Here is a 17906-nt window from a genome sequence, read left to right on the forward strand (position 1 = left end):
ACGAAGGTTGGAAAGGGTGGAAATGCGAATGGTTCGACGGATGTGCGGAGTATCGTTGAGAGAGAGGAAGACAAATGATAAATTGCGAAAGATGATGGGAATAGAGCCTGTGATTGATGCTGTGAAGAAGAACAGGTTGAGATGGTTTGGTCATGTGTTGAGGAAGGATGAAAGTGACTGGTTGAGAAGAGTGATGGAAATGAATGTAGAAGGAAGTAGAAGACGGGGAAGACCGAGAAAGACTTGGCTAAAGATGGTGGAAGAAGAAATGCGGGCAAGGGGGTTAACAAGGAGAGATGCAGAAAATAGGGCAAAATGGAGAAGATTGTCATGGGGACCGCAAGGCTAACCCCCGCTCTAGCAGGGAAAATGGCCTTTAAAATGCATGTTGTTGTTGTATAGGCCAACAACTTATTTTAGGGATTTCGCAAGCATTATGCTATGCACGACATATTTCTTGTTTATCCCATTTTTGTCACGACATGGGATTGCTTGGCATTTATTATTCGCGAAGTTCCACATCAAAGACGTTATTTTAAATGCCTGAAGATAGTCATGTATGATGTTCTTCACAAATGCCCCAATTAGCAAGTGGCTCGCTCGGTGTGTTCCGTCTGCATGCGGCTTGCTCGGTGCGTTCCGTCTGCATGCGGCTTGCTCGGTGCGTTCCGTCTGCATGCGGCTTGCTCGGTGCGTTCCGTCTGCATGCGGCTTGCTCGGTGCGTTCCGTCTGCATGCGGCTTGCTCGGTGCGTTCCGTCTGCATGCGGCTTGCTCGGTGCGTTCCATCTGCATGCGGCTTGCTCGGTGCGTTCCGTCTGCATGCGGCTTGCTCGGTGCGTTCCGTCTGCATGTGGCTTGCTCGGTGCGTTCCGTCTGCATACGGCTTGCTCGGTGCGTTCCGTCTGCATGCGGCTTGCTCGGTGCATTCCGTCTGCATGCGGCTTGCTCGGTGTGTTCCGTCTGCATGCGGCTTGCTCGGTGCGTTCCGTCTGCATGTGGCTTGCTCGGTGCGTTCCGTCTGCATACGGCTTGCTCGGTGCGTTCCGTCTGCATGCGGCTTGCTCGGTGCATTCCGTCTGCATGCGGCTTGCTCGGTGTGTTCCGTCTGCATGTGGCTTGCTCGGTGTGCTCTATCTGCATGCGCCTGCTCGATGTGTTCCGTTAGCATGCAGACTGCTCGGTGCGTTCCGTTAGCATGTGGCCTGCTCGGTGCATTCCATTAGCATGCGGCCTGCTCGGTGCGTTCCATTAGCATGTGGCCTGCGCGGTGCGTTAGCAAGCAGGTAGCTTGCTATCGCTTGCCAAGTCAGACATTTTGTATCAACCGCTTTGCAAACTGCTCGTCCAGTCGCTCGCTAAACGGAGCAAATCCATTTCATCTAGGTAAAATGAGGTTTGACTTTAAACAAATTGCAACAGAATTATGAAATAAAGAGTATGAACACAGGTAACTCTATGGTTATTCAGTCTCTTCTTATGTGGATTGATATTGTATGCTACATGGCAAGGTGCTAATTACATTTTTGGTTCACGAGTTATCAAACAGAGTGACCACTATATTCGTCGCGGGTGTGTGTGTGTCTGTCTGTCTGTCTGTCTGTCTGTCTGCAGCATAACTACCCGATGATATCATCCGATCTTGATGAAACTTGGGTGGGAGGTTTATATCATGATCTAGTTGTGTCCTGCCAAGAGTGGGCGTATTGCGCCCATTGTGGGCGGAGCCACGCCCGAAAAAGATGTCTTTTTAGGGGGTAATCGAGTTCAAGCGACATCCTTTCTGAGGGGTTTGGTGGAATCTGACAGGGGTTTCGGTATTTGGTTAGGCCAATGTCATGTGTCTAGCCCCACTGAGCTCGATTTTTCATTTTCGCCCCAAGGTCAAGGTCACGAAATTTAGAAAAGTCGATTTTTGATGGTTTTATTACATTGTTCGCTTCCTGATGGGGTGAAATGTCGTACATGATCTTATATTATCACATACATCATGAAATACAAGTTTTCCAACAAATTTCAGAATCTTCGACCTTTGACATTTGAAGGTCACAAAGGTCAAATTTTCAAAGTTGTCGGAAAATCCGGAAATCCAGAAATGTCGGAAAATCTCCCTCCAACTCTCTGGAAAATCCTCTCTATCTCTTTGCTGATGACTCCACTCTCTGCCGCTCCATTCCTCATCCCTCAGATCGGCAGTCTGCAGCCTCCTCATTCTCTGCAGACCTGGACAAAATCACAGACTGATCAAAGAAGTGGAACATGTCTTTCAATCCTGACAAATCTCACACTCTTATGATGTCTCTCCAAAAAGACCGACTGGAAAACCCTCCCATCTACTTTCTCAACAATCCTCTCCAAGAAGTTCTGTCGCTCAAGCTTTTGGGTCTCACTATCTGCCATGATCTTTCTTGGGAAAACTACATTTCCAAGCTGGCCTCCAAAGCCAGTCGCCAACTGGGCATCCTCCGTCGTGCGAAGTCCTTCCTTGGCACACCTGAGCTCCTCACCACATACAAGGCTTTCATCCGCAGCTCAATGGAATACTGTTCCCCCTTCTGGGTCGGTGCTCCTGCCTCACACCTAGCTCGACTTCACGCTGTTGAAACCAAAGCTTTCAGAATCATTGGAATCTCCTGCGATGAAGCTAACTCCGAGGGCCTTTCACTCACTCACCGCAGGCAGGTTGGTGGTCTTTCTGTCTTCTACCGACTTCTCTCCGGCCTTGCTCCCCCAGCTCTCTCTGTGCCCTGTCCCCCAAATATTCCTAAAGGTCGCACAAGATCTGCCAGCAACCCTCTTATGGCTGAAATACCAAAATCTAGGCTCTCTGCTCACCTTCACTCTTTTATTCCCCTTTTTCCCCACCTCTGGAACAAACTCCCCCACTCCCTTCAATCCCACTCCTCCCTCCAGGTCTTTAAAACAGCTGTTCACCACCATCTCTTATCTTCCCCCATCCAAAACCTTAATCTTTTCTACCCCCGCTAATTCACCCCAGATACACTTTTTCGAAATTCCAACTTCTTTCCTGGAAGTCCTTGCAGTGTCCATATGTTTTATACCTCTCCCACTTCCCCCCAAGCCCTCTCCCTCCCACAGTTCTCTCGATGTCGCTGCTCTCAAATGTTGTGTTTGTGTCCTTCGCCCTCTCTCCCCATCTTGTCTCCTGCTCCCCTTATTTTGTGTTTTATGTGTTGGTTTGTGTCGGTTTGACTTTTTGTGCGATTAATCTTAGCTCTTTCATGAGCCTCGATCTTGTATACAAAAAAAAAAAAAAAAAAAAATGAACCGAATTTTCGGTATTGTGTAGCTAACTAACCTCATAACTGATTATACATTCTTTTCTATCTCATTTCAAGGTCAGTAACCTTCGTTTTGATATTTCAAGGTCACAAAGGTCAAATTTTCTAAGTTATCGGAATCGAACCGAATTTTCGAAATCGAACCGAAGAATACCAATCGTTCGTGAACCATCGTCGTCTCCTGACTTGTTTATATTATCATCATATTATCGCGATAATCGTGATAATGAGGTCCATTATCGTGATATACCATTATCGCCCAGGCCTAATTTGAAGCACAATTTGCTGAATCATTCGCATAATACTGTTTAGTTAAATACAAGCTGGTCACCTTTCAAGCAGGTGTACAAGCAAACATGCTTGCAGTGTGATATCCTATCTCTTATTTTCCTTTTCTTAGCAAAGGAGGTAAAAAAACAAGCCATGTAGCCAAATTAAATGAAAAAAAAAAAACCAACAACAAATGAGAATTGTTATCCACTAACAATTATTTAAAATATAAGTGGCTTGGCTCAAGTTCGCAGAATTCTGAGATAAGCTGTATTAATTAGGCTTCCAGTGAGGTTCCGACTGGAAGCCCATTGTTATTGGAAGGATTTTTATTACTATTCTAAGCAAATGTAGTGCGCATTCAATTCCGAGGAAATTGTTATAGCTAGTTCTACAAAAAGTTAACTGATTGTAGATACCTACGTAAATTAGTGCATGACGAATTTTGTTTTTGTATTTTGACCTTTTTTGGCCGCCATCTTGGATTTATCGAAAACCTTAAACTCCTTCCCTGAAACCGTTTATCCGATTGATACTAAAACTTTACAAATACAAGTATGATTGTATACCCATGCGGAAAAAGGTGATGTCATCAGGCATCATCAAATTCAATGTCATTGAATTTAAGCAAATCGTTAAATAATCTTTTCCAGAGAACTGCTTATTGGATCAATGCAAAAGATTAAACATATCATCAGGTACCAATGGGGGGGGGGGGGGGGGGGGGGGTGTGGCCTTAAAACGATCATTCATACTTTTATATATGACATCATCAATTGCATGGTTTGGCTGCCATCTTGAATTTAAGCAAAAATATATATATTTCATCTAGAACTGCTGAATAGATCAATGCAAAATTTCATACGCCTTCCCATGGGGAATTTTTTTTTGTGAACTATGACATCATCAGTCAGTGGTATTTTTGGTCATTTTGGATTTAAGCAAAACATTTAAACATCTCTTTCTTCACAACTGCAGAACAGATAAATGTGAAAACTGCATATACAGGGCGAGTCAAAAGTAGCGCCCGATTTCTATATATATATATATATATATACAGTGATCCCTCGTTTATCGCGGGGGTTACGTTCCAGAACCCCCCGCGATAGACGAAAATCCGCGAAGTAGCGACCATATTTTTATTTTATTATTTATATATATTTTAAAGCTTTATGACCCTCCCCACACTCTTATTAACCTTTCCCATACTCTTATAAACACTTCCTATACTCTTAAACACTTTTTACACTCTTAAACATATGTAATTTTAACAACATATAAAATTCTAATGGGTACTCACCATTGAAGATACTGTAGCTACCCATGGGTCCCCCAAGCAAGACCAGCATCAGAATCTCCTTGCTCCAGCCGGTGACGTCACCGGCGGGGATCCCCGGCGCGAGAGTGGCTGGTCACGTGACCGCTAAAGCGTGCCGCGCTTTGCGGGTATAATCAGCTACACCTGTTGATCACGTGACCACCGAAGCACGCCACGCTTGAGAGGCGTGGCTTTCGGTTTCTGGTTGTGCTTTATAATGCAGCCCGATAAACGGGCTTTTCAGTGTTCCCGAGTTGGTTTTGAGAATAAATATCTTCTCGGACGAGTTTGTGTCTTGCCCGTCATTTCGTCCGTATCAAGCAAGAGCCCCGGCTCTTCAATACTACAACTTGCGTGATGAAGATGATGATGAATTAGCTGTGCAGTACTGATGACGATGAAGGTGATGATGATGATGAATGTACTGCACAGCCAGAAAGAGCATTACAGTTACCCATTACGTGGGTAACTAGCGCAAGTGGAAGCTGCCGCATCTGCGTTTTCCATACGCACGACTCTTTGTCTCTTTGTCTACTCTTCTACTGTACACTATGTACAGTATTTTATTTCTTGTAATATGTTTTAATTACTGTATTTTTCTTATTTCTTTACGTTTTTAAATTTTTTAGGCTAGAAAATGCTTATTTTACCACAAAAATATTTAAAATAATAGTATATAAAAATACATTTATACCGCAAAATCCCGCGATATAGCGAAAAATCCGCGATATAATTTTACATATACTAGCGAGAAAAACCCGCGATGTACCGAAGCCGCGAAAAGTGAACCGCGATATAGCGAGGGATGACTGTATATATATATATATATATATATATATCTGTATTTGGACATCCCAGAAAGAATCTGACAGCCGAAAAAACAGAAGTCGGGCGCCGGCGCTACTTTTGACTCACCCTGTATATGATCAACTGCCCATGAGGTAAAACGTTTCTGAATTATGACATCATCGGTCACATGATATAGTGGCCATCTTGGTTTTAAGGAAAAAATATTTGAAAATCTATATCTCCCAAACCGCTCAACAGATCAATCCAAAACTTCATAAGTATGATCGACTACCCATGGCGAATTTTCCTTGCAAAATATGACATCAAATGGTGTGGCAGCCATATTGCCTGGAAGCCTAATGGAAGATAGTTATTGTTTTGTACAGGCTTGTCCTAGGTTTATAAACATTTTTTTGTTTTTTCCCTGTATTATTAAAAAGGGTATTTATTTTAAGTTTCCTAGACAATAATGATGCTTCATATTATTTTATTGGGTCATGTTGCAGTGGTGTTGGGCTAGTGGTATCCCTGGTGTTGTCGGTGTCCCTAGTATCCCTGATGTTGGGCTAGTGGCTAGGGTGCCGGCTTAGGATCCTAGGATCCTGGGTTCGAATCCTGGTCGATTGCTGAATTAACGCCAGGGGGGTTGACTCAGCCTGTCATCCTTCCGAGGTCGGCTAATTGAGTACCAGTTCACTGGTAATTCCCTGTTTGTCGTTAAAGGCGGCAAAAAGGGTTGGCGTCAGGAAGGGCATCCGGCCGTAAAACATTGCTTCAAAAAGGGGACCGAAAAACAACAACAACCACGGTTCCCGAAAAAGGCCAACCCCCGCTTTGCGGGGAAAAATGGCCTCTAAAGGTGGTTTTTTTATGTTGCAGTGGGTATGGAAAAGAAGCCGTAGAATTACTCGTCGTGAAATGAAAGGTAAGGATTATGCTTCTCATTATATTTAATATAGCACGAGCAAAAGTACCCATTCCAAGTGATGGAAAAGCTAGCTATTGTGGTGGCGACAATAACCACAGAAGATGAGAGGCAGTCTGGGAAATTCAATCCATCCTGAAGCGGTCGACTTCAAAGGTGGCACTATTCAAATCAACTGCAACAGCAAGGAAATATACCCCATCATTTTCCCCAGAGGTTTCCAAGTGCTCTAAGGAGCCACTAACCCCACTAAAACCAGGACAATACAACCTTTTACCACTGTGACAAATTTGGTCCAAATCCGTCCAGAGGTGTAGGAGTGTATTCGTACCATAGACAGACAGATTGACATTTATAGTTATAGATTAAAGAAGGGTTAAAATATCTTTGTATTGACATTTATTAATTATTTTCATCATTAACTGATCTAAAATGCCTATGGCTTTATTAAAACAATTGCTATTTTCAGCTCTCATACTGCCAAATAGTCATAACAGTCTAACTAAGTTGGAGTGATAATCAAGTGGGCCTCACCCTGTCACCTCCAAATAAAACTAATATAATTACCTGCTAATCTGCTCCAAACACAACTGCAACCTTGGGTGATACCAAATGCAAAACACCTCACACAAACTCATGATAACAAATACAGGGGGGAGGGATACAAATACAAGGGGGAAAGCATCATGTTCTGCCTAAGGAGCTCTGAAATCTGTGAGCGAACTCTCAACCGGAAGTACTGGAAAACAAGAATATCGTACAATTCAGGGTTACGGCAATTCGTGATGTTATTATTCTTTCTGACTTTGTTTGATAACCTATAACACTATATACAGACTTGGCATTTAATATGGAATATTTTTTTGTGGGGGTGAACTTACTTTTCAAGATGACTTAGAACCAAAAGTTCATTGGAATTACATTGAAATTATTCTAGATTTTGTTAATGTGACCTTTAAAAGAAACAAAAACCACATTTGACATTTCGAAGCAAATAAATTGATCCTTGAAAGTGATGTAAATTGATATCGAACTCAATTCACGGACAGTACTGTGTTAAACTTCTGTACGTTTTCCAGAAGTATCTCTTTATTTTGCACATTAGCCAAATTTTTTTTCAACAAAAACAAAAGCTAAATTATGACTGGGATTACGGACAGTAAAATTACAGTTCAGTACTTCGTGTAACCCCCACGAGCATTCAGGAGAGCACGTACACATTGAGGCATGCTGTTCACGAGATTTGCCAAGGTTTGGACAGGAATCGCTTGCCATGCAGTGACAATAGTCTGCTGCAATTCATGCACAGAGGTCGGCTGCTGGTCCAAGTTGTCGATTTGATGTGTTAATTCTGCCCACAAGTTCTCTATCGGATTCATATCCGGGGACATGGCAGGCCACTCCATATGCTCTACACCACGGTGTTGGATCAGCAAGAAAGTGTTGGATCATGCGAGCACGATGAGGCCGTGCATTGTCATCTTGGAAGACAAAGTTTCCTCGAAAGGCTGCACGAGCAAATGGAAGCAATGTTTCTTCCAGAATGACCCTGTACTTGAACTGGTTCAGGTCTCCATTCAGAACAACCAGGTCAGTTTTGCCCACTGCATGAAAAGCAGCCGAAACCAGCTTGGACTCTTGGCACTATACAATCTTCATTGTGGGCTTCATGCACTTGTCTGCGCACTCGGACGCGGCCATCTTGACGATAGACCAGAAATCTAGACTCGTCACTGAAGGTCACGTGATTCCAGTGTCCTGGCTGCCATTGACGGTGCTCTCTGGCCCACTGCAATCGGCGCTGGCTGTGTTGTCTGGTCAGGCGTGGCTTTCTCAGGGGACGCCTGGCACGATAGCCTGCTTGAACCAGTCGTTGGTTGACTAGCCTTCTGGATACAGGCACATTTGTCAGTTGCTGCCACTCAGCCCTAAGCCGATTAGCTGACTTGGTACGGCCATTGCAGACTAACCGGTGCAGCTGGCGATCATCTCTCCTTGTGGTTCTGCGTGGACGTCCTGGCCTCGGTATTGGAGTAGGGACACCTCTCTGAGCATTTCGTTTCAGGATCTTTGACACCTGACCTTGAGTGATGCCATACTGCCGAGCAATAGCACGGTTTCATGCCAGAATTTCGTAAAGCCACCACTCTATGACAAACAGCATTGTCAAGTTGACGGACCATCTCCAGAGGAAGCGGCAATAACTTTTGTAGACGTGCAGCAGTTGTTTTCCACTAATACAGAATGCAACAACCCTTATATACCCGATTGTGAAGCCAATCGTCAAATGTACCTGTCCTTACATTTTGTCACGCCACCTGTGATATAATCCTGTTATTGACTTCTTCCTGCGAAAGACAATCAGTGACATGGTTCTTTCAACAAAGACATCACCGAAGGGTAAAAGAAACTCACCAGATTGATACACTGAGTTCAGAAAGTAAACCCAAGTCAAAAAAAAATAAAAAATTCCATATTAAATGCCAAGTCTGTATTTTACCTTGCCTCATAATATTAGCGTGACTCCTTTTCTACATTCCTCTCCTGAATTAAAAAAAACTCCGATTTCTTTAGCATTTGGAAGCTTGTATATAAAATTTCTCACTCCACTCCAAAATGTTTCTGAAATCCCAAAATGCTTCCGTTTCCAAAATCTGTTGGAATGTTTCTGAAATGTTGTTTTTTATCTTTTAAAATTATTTTTTCAGCTGCTCCATGAATATACATTTCTACTTCACCGTTAAATTTTTTTAGAAAATTTTAAAATTTCATTTCTCGGATTTTTTTGGGAATTTTATTTATTTTTTGTTTTGTCTCTTGGTTCAGAAAGTTGTAATTTTTTATGATTTTGTTTGATGTTTTTAGAACTGAAGTTTTTCTGTACATACTTCGTTAATTGTACCTTAGAAAAACAGTTAATTATCAGTAAAAGTACCTTTTTTAAACCAAAAACTGCTAATTTTGGTGAAAGTGGTGAAGAGGGTCCTTTGCCCTATAACCTCAATTTTCATACTTTGAGAACTGCTGCAGATATGGGTTTGGCCCAGAGCGAGATTCAGTCTCTGACCCACTGAATATGTGTCAATGTGTCAGTCTTAGTCAAGGGAGAAATGTTAATCCTTTTAAAATCCTATTTTGGAGAACTACAGCAAAATAATTATTTGATTTTCCCAATTGAAATCAATGTTAACTTGATTTGCCTTAGAATCCCCACTTTCCTATTACTCACAATCTTCGACCTTTGACCTGTTGAACCCAAAATTTAATCGGTTCATCTTTGCATTCCAGTCCATAATTGTGCCATATTTGGTTGAAATTCCTTGTGTGGTTCACAAGTTGGTGTGGTTGAAAAAATGATTTTCAATTAAAGGGCACATGCCCTTTGACCTGTGATCTTTTGAACCCAAAATGTAATCAGTGCATCTACGTATTGCAGTCCATACTTATGCCAAGTATAGTTTAAATGTCTTCAGTGGTTCACAAGTTATTGTGGAAACAAAAAACCCATAACGGACAGACGGACAAGCGCATAGACAGACAGCCAAATGGACAACCCAAAAACAATTCCACCGGCCTTCGGCTGCGGAGGCATAAAAAAATGTTTACTGCATCCAGCAATTCGAAATTACTGGTTGGGAAGGAAACAGCATGACATCTATACTCTGTCATCTCAAAACAAATTTACATTGGCCATTTCTCAAGACTTACTTTCCACATATCTTCACCAAATATCCAGGTATTCCAAATAAACTCATGTCACTGGAAAAACTTACATCTCACTTGATCACCTGGAAGTCACAACGAAGTATTGAGAAAATGGGCGATACAACTCATTTTGCTGTCATCGGTCACACACAATTGAAAATACTTCTCTAATATAGCTAATTACAAACAGGTAATACTCCAACACCTCTGAACATTCCAGTAGTTTCATTTTGATGGTAACCTCAAAAATACTATTTACATGAGCAGTGAATGCAAAGCAAACATACCCAACTCTCCAGTGACGGCTGCCTTCACCAGCTTGTCCACATAGTACTTCAACTTCTTATCCAGAGGACGCATCTTTTGAAGAACCTTTGCCCAATGGAGACAGTGAAACATCAACCTGGTTATATAGCTGAATATGCAGCATGTTTGTAATCATATAAATTGTAATTGTTTTCTAAAGCATCTGAAGAAATATATCATTTATTGGGGGGGGGGGGGGGGGTAGGGGGGGGGAACGTTCATAAAAATTGAAAGTGAAATTATGATAAGCAAGGATGAAAAGAGGTCGTCTTACCGTGCTCACTTCAACCATACGCTCAATGGCAGGTTCTCCTGACAAACTTCGACCATCAACCTTTTTCATAATCACATGGGTTAAGTCTATCAGGTAGAAGAGTAGCAACTGGTACTTCACCTCCAAGATACTGAGACCCTAAAGGGGAATGTCAGAAATCAGGAAGAGACAGAAAATGAGAAAGAGAGTGGGAGAGGGAGAGAGGAAGAGAGAGAGAGGGAGGAAGACAGAGAGAGGAAGACAGAGAGAGGGAGAAAGAGAGAGAGGAAGAGAGGAAGAGAGCAAGAGAGGAAGAGAGCAAGAGGGGAAGAGAGCAAGAGAGGAAGAGAAGAGAGGAAGAGAGCAAGAGAGGAAGAGGGAGAAAGAGAGAGAGGAAGACAGAGAGAGGGAGAAAGAGAGAGAGGAAGAGAGGAAGAGAGGAAGAGAGAGAGGAAGAGAGAGAGGAAGAGAGAGAGGAAGACAGAGAGAGGAAGACAGAGAGAGGGAGAAAGAGAGAGAGGAAGAGAGGAAGAGAGGAAGAGAGGAAGAGAGAGAGAGAGAGGGAGAAAGAGAGAGAGGAAGAGAGAGAGAGAGAGGAAGAGAGAGAGGAAGAGAGAGAGGAAGAGAGAGAGAGGTAGAGAGAGAGGAAGAGAGAGAGGAAGACAGAGAGAGGGAGAAAGAGAGAGAGGAAGAGAGGAAGAGAGAGGAAGAGAGAGAGGAAGAGAGAGAGGAAGAGAGAGAGGAAGAGAGAGAGAGGAAGAGAGACAGGGAGAAAGAGAGAGAGGAAGAGAGGAAGAGAGGAAGAGAGGAAGAGAGGAAGAGAGAGAGAGAGAGAGGGAGAAAGAGAGAGAGGAAGAGAGGAAGAGTGGAAGAGAGGAAGAGAGGAAGAGAGGAAGAGAGAGAGAGGGAGAAAGAGAGAGAGGAAGAGAGAGAGAGGGAGAAAGAGAGAGAGGAAGAGAGGAAGAGAGGAAGAGAGGAAGAGAGAGAGAGGGAGAAAGAGAGAGAAGATAGAGGGAGAAAGAGAGAGAGAAGAGAGGAAGAGAGGAAGAGAGGGAAGAGAGAGAGAGAGGAAGAGAGAGAGAGGGAGAAAGAGAGAGAGGAAGAGAGGAAGAGAGGAAGAGAGGAAGAGAGAGAGAGGGAGAAAGAGAGAGAAGATAGAGGGAGAAAGAGAGAGAGGAAGAGAGGAAGAGAGGAAGAGAGGAAGAGAGGAAGAGAGGAAGAGAGGAAGAGAGGAAGAGAGGGAAGAGAGAGAGAGGGGGAGAAAGAGAGGAAGAGAGGAAGAGAGAGAGAGAGGGAGAAAGAGAGAAGACAGAGAGAGGGAGAAAGAGAGAGAGGAAGAGAGGAAGAGAGGAAGAGAGGAAGAGAGGAAGAGAGGGAAGAGAGAGAGAGAGGGAGAAAGAGAGAGCGGAAGAAAGAGAGAGAGGAAGAGAGGAAGAGAGGAAGAGAGGAAGAGAGAGAGAGGGAGAAAGAGAGAGAGGAAGACAGAGAGAGGGAGAAAGAGAGAGAGGAAGACAGAGAGAGGGAGAAAGAGAGAGAGGAAGAGAGGAAGAGAGGAAGAGAGGGAGAGAGAGGGAGAGAGGAAGAGAGGAAGACAGAGAGAGGGAGAAAGAGAGAGAGAGGAAGAGAGGAAGAGAGGAAGAGAGGAAGAGAGAAAAGGAGAGGATAACCAAGTTTTAATCAGAAAACAAAAGGCAGGAACATTCAAATAAAATGTTTAAGCATCCATTAAACAATTGCTATTTGTGGTGGTGGTTCGTATGCTGCCTGTTGCTGCTTGGCTGCATCATTTTCTAGAGGTGCGACTGACTGTGCCACTGATGCAATGCTCCTATTGCCAGTCATCAGGTACTTATTTTGCCGACCAAGGAAGGATGACAGGCTGAGTCGACCCACCTGGAGTTATTTCAGTGGCATGACAGGGGCTCGAACCCTAAGATCTCAGGCCAGCCACCGTAACCATTAAGCCAACACCAAGATAATTGCTATTTGTTTCCATAAAAGTTTGACAGGGCAATCTCAACGACCCCTCACGTTACAGAGTTACTTCTCAAGTTTAATGACAGGAGCAATACTTGACCTCTTAAACAAATACATTCTTCCATGTTCACAACTAGCACATATCCACCCTGAAAGTATACACTTCCTCACCTGCTGACTGTCCTGTGAAGTAGCACTTTAATGCAATAACCTTTTAATTTGAATCCAAGATGCATTGGTTTTTCCAGTAATTAAACTAATTAATTAAACTAATCAATTAATTAAAGTAATTAAACTAACCCATTAAGCTCACAATTCAGGCTGACTGCATATCTATTTTGTTGTATACATGGTCGAGGCTCATGGAAGAGCTGCGCCAGAATGGAAGGGACATGTTGGAAAAAGAGAAACAACAACAGCAGAGTAGAAGCGAGATGAAGGGGATGGGGAGGAGGAGGAAACATGGAGATGAACAAATTGCATGCAAGCTGAATGAAAAACAGCATGAATAGGAAAGGGAAAATGGGAATGAAACAGAAAAGGAACAAACCAACCGACAACTAAGAAACGAAAAGAGGTGCGGGCGAGGTGGGAAAAAAAAACCCCAACAAGTACAGATACATTCAAAGTACACCGCCCCCATGCCAAATAATTAAATATCCTACAGCGCGCCTCCGGCGCCCGGCAATACCGCGGTGCAGCTCATAGAGATTGCATTTGGAGGGAGAGGTGCACAATAATTGATCGATTAAGTGCATAATTAAAATCAATAAAAGATTGAATGAATGAATGAATGATCGTTTTAAGGCCATTTTCCCCGCTAGAGCGGGGGTTGGCCTTGCGGGCCCCATGACAATCATGGTACCCTGTTTGAGGCAAATGTTTTTATGGCCGGATGCCCTTCCTGACGCCAACCCTTAGTCGTCTCTTACGATGCGCAGGGATACGGTGTACCTATTCTAAACCGGGGTACACACCGGGATCATTCATCCCAGCAAGCTGGTACTCAATTTGCCGACCTCGGAAGGATGATAGGCTGAGTCAACCCCCCTGGCGTTAATTCAGCGATCGACCGTGATTCGAACCCAGGGTCCTAGGATCCCAAGCCGGCACGCTAACTGCTAAGCCAACACCAGGCTATATTATCATAAAATCAATAAAAGATTATCATAAAATATTTTCTTAATCAATTGGCTAATAGCATAACTAAACCACCAGTGCTTCATCCGAAGATGTATCTTTTAGAAATTTAATTAAATAAGTCATTAATAAAAAAATTAAATAATTAATTGATTAATAAATAAATAATTCATCGATTAAATGATTAATCAATAAATCAAAAATATCCTTTATAGTCACATTACTTGGTCACTGTCATGTCCAAATATTAGCTTCCCAGCTCAAAAGGTGCCTGAGATATTGGCCAAATGAGAAAGAAAATAAATAAATGATTAATAATGAAAATAAATAAATAATAATCATAAAAAAATTAAATAGTTAATCAATTGGCTAATAGAATACACAAACCACCACCATTTCATCCGAATCTGTAACTTAAAAAAAACAAATTAAGTCATTCATCGAATAATTAAATGGATTAATTAATTAATCAATAAATCAAAAATACCCTTCACAGCCAAATCACTTGGTCATTGTCATGTCCAAATATCAGCTCCCTAGCTCAAAAGGTGCCCGAGATAGTGCCCAGATGACAAATAAAATAAAGAAATTAATAATGAAAATAAATAAATAATAATCATAAAGAAATGAAATATTTAATCAATTCGCTAATAGAACACGTAACCCACCACCATTTCATCAGAATCTGTAACTTTAAAAAAAAAAATTTTTTTAGTCATTGATCAACATGCATTTTAAATGCATTTTTAGTCATTGATTGAATAATTAAATAATTAATCTATTAATTGATTAATCAATAAATCAAAAATATATTTTACAGCCAAATCACTGTCATTGACATGTCCATACATCATCTTCCTAACTCAAAAGGTGCCTGAGATCATGGCCAGAAGAGAAAGGAAATAAATAAGTACTTAATTAATCGCTAATAATTAAATAACTCATCAATTAATTGATTAATCAAAAAACAAAAAATACCGTTTTTGACAAAGTACTTGCTCATTATTGTGCCGAAATTTCAGCTTCCTAGCTCAAAGGAGATATCGCCCGGACAAACAAACAAACAAGAAAGAAAACAAGGAAACAAAAAACCAGAGTGAAAACTGAGTACTCCCTTTCAGCGTGCGTCACTGCCGAGCCCCATTCGGTGCCCGGCAGTGACGTTATCCAGTGCCTGGAGATGGCATAGGAAAAGTGCGGTGTACAATAATCTGAAGAAAAAAGAGTGCTTGGGAATGGGGTCATGTGGGGTAGAAGACATCTTGACTATGGATGGGGGGGATGACCTGAGGTAGTGGTGAACAGATGGCTTGAAGCCCTGGAGAGAAATATGGGATTGGACAGACTGGATAGATAAGTTGCTTCCAGAGGCGAGAGAAAAGAGGAACAAATGAGTAGGTGAGCAGTGCGATTGAATTCTGGGAGTCTAAGAAGAAGAGGGTTACTGGCAGACTACATGCGCCTTGCAGAAAGCTGGGACGGATAGAGCCAAGGAAGGGCAGAGGGTGCAAGACCCAAAAGAGAGGTGGTAGAATGCAGAAAGGCTACGATGACTGCGAAAGTCATCTGTGACTGCACTGCGAAAGTAAAAGGCCTAGAAACTCAGCTTTGTTGAGGGAGATACCAATGATTTTGAGGGCCTTGCTTACCACGGCATCAAGAAGGGCAAGGTGTGAAGCGAGGGTGCAGCCCAAAGAGGAGAGCAGTATTCCAAGCTTCAAATGAAGGCCTTGTAGGTTGTCAAAGATTCAGATTGGCCAAGGAAGACCTTTTATGACAAAGGATGCCCAGTCGGCGGCTGTCTTTGGACACCATCTTGGAAATATGGTCTGCCCAAGAAATCTCGACTTTTTTGTTCCTCTTTTCTAGCAGTTGTCAAACTGACATCTTGAGACTCTCCAATCGCTCAAGTTGGCAGTGCACCATCATCTCTGGTCATCCTCAATCCTTACGTGTTCTTTTATATCACCATTAACCCCACAGTCTGCAACCCAACCCTCTTCTTGCACATTAGTGTTTCCTGATCTGTGCACGCATCACCCCTTCCCTTCCTGCGGGTGTGCACTCGTCATGCCTTCCTCTCCAGTTTGTTAGCACACGCTGTGTCTCTAATCTCTATCATACGCGTTGTGCAAGTGGTGTGGCACAATTGCTGCCTGCATGGCAAAAAAAAAAATTGAAGATAATGAGCACTAAAATATTATCCTGAACTTTGTGTTGACCGGAGCGAGAGTCCTTTTTTATCTCGTTGGCACAAGGGTCTTGGCCGATGCTCCACAACATGGTCAAGATGGTTGTGGACACTTACTACTAGCTTACATACGAGATAAGTTGATTCCACAGACAAGAGAAAATAGGAACAAATGAGGAGGTGAGCAGTGCACCTGGAATTTGGGAGTTTAGGAAGAGAGTTAAATGAAGAAGAAGAAGAGGGTTACACGAATATGTCAAAATGCTACAATAAGTGATGCGTGCACGTCAGGTTTGCCATCCTGCTTTCAGTCTATCCTCAGATCAAGACTCAAATTGGAGTTTAAACAGAAAGTATATGTAGGCCAAAGACATTAATAGACACCAGTGTACTTCCACAATTACCTGAATTTAAAGATAGGGTATGTGGTGTTAAGATGGGATCGTTAAGCAAGTCATTGCTTATCATGATACAAACCATACACACGTTTAGGCAATTCCCACAGCTGGAGAGAGGTATCCCACAACTTTTTGCTCGGGTTGTGTTTTGCCATATAATGACGTAAGGTGAGGTAAGGTTAATTACGAAATACAGTCACGTGAAAAAGTAAGTACACCCCATGTAAAGTTTTGACTTTTTCAACATATTTCAACATACAGCTATTTAATCTTCATTTCAACAATATTGACAGATAAAGGTGATATAATATAACAAATATCATGAAACATTTACATTTTGTAGTCCATTGTATAAGTTAAATAAACATAAATGCAAATTTCGCATGTGGAAAAAGTAAGTACACCCCTACATTTATCACTACTTCAAATACCTAAAATTAGAATCAGGTGCACCAGCTCAGTTGCAAATGATTAGAACATCGTTAGAGAGGATCTTGGAGGAACCTGTCTTATTTAAACCTCAGACCTTTAGTTTGGTTTGCTCTTTGTTGTTGAAGTGTGCGGCATCACCATGCCTAGATCAAAAGAGCTTTCTGAGGCCTTTAGAAAGAAGGTTATGGATGCCTACGAGTCTGGGAAGAGATTTAAAAAGATCTCCAAACTATTTGAAATCAATCATTCGACTGTCCGGAAGAGCATCTACAAGTGGAGAAGATTCCAAACAACTGCCAACTTGTTCAGGCCAGGCCGCCCCAGCAAGTTCAGCCCGAGAGCAGACTGCAAGATGCTGAAAGAAGAACCCCAGAATGTCATCACGGGACCTACAGGTAGCTCTTGCCACTGTTGATGTCAAAGTGCACGAGCCTACCATTAGAAAGAGGCTGCACAAATTTGATCTACATGGGAGGTGTGCCAGGAGGAAACCTTTGCTGTCCAGAAAGAACATCAGGGAAAGACGAAAGTTTGCCAATGAACACCTAGGCAAAGACCAGCACTTCTGGAACAATGTGCTCTGGACAGATGAGTCAAAGGTAGAGCTATTTGGCCACGGTACCAGAAGACATGTTTGGCGAAAACCAAAGACAGCATTTGACCACAAGAACCTGATACCAACTGTAAAGCATGGTGGTGGAAATATTATGGTTTGGGGCAGCATTGCTGTATCAGGGCCTGGGCAGTTCACCATCATAGAATCCACTATGAATTCTTCATTGTACCAGAGGGTGCTTGAGGATAATGTGAGGCCATCTGTCGGAAAGTTGAAGCTCAGCCGAAGGTGGACCTTGCAACATGACAATGACCCTAAACATATCAGTAAATCCACCAAGGAATG

The 17906-nt window shown here is 42.5% G+C and overlaps 1 protein-coding gene across 1 annotated transcript in view; it reads right to left on the bottom strand.

Moving 5' to 3' along the window:
* NGDN (neuroguidin) overlaps window positions 1–17906 on the bottom strand; it is a 53802-nt gene that overhangs the window by 28508 nt on the left and 7388 nt on the right. Inside the window, exons 4-5 of the mRNA XM_068122878.2 lie at window positions 10889–11026; window positions 10596–10680 (exon numbers count right to left, since the gene is read on the bottom strand). Coding sequence (XP_067978979.1) covers window positions 10596–10680; window positions 10889–11026 — 223 coding nt within the window. The remainder of the gene's footprint in view (window positions 1–10595; window positions 10681–10888; window positions 11027–17906) is intronic.

This window comes from Myxine glutinosa, chromosome 7 (genome assembly GCF_964187855.1).
Source record: "Myxine glutinosa chromosome 7, kmMyxGlut1.1, whole genome shotgun sequence".
Lineage (NCBI taxonomy): Eukaryota > Metazoa > Chordata > Myxini > Myxiniformes > Myxinidae > Myxine > Myxine glutinosa.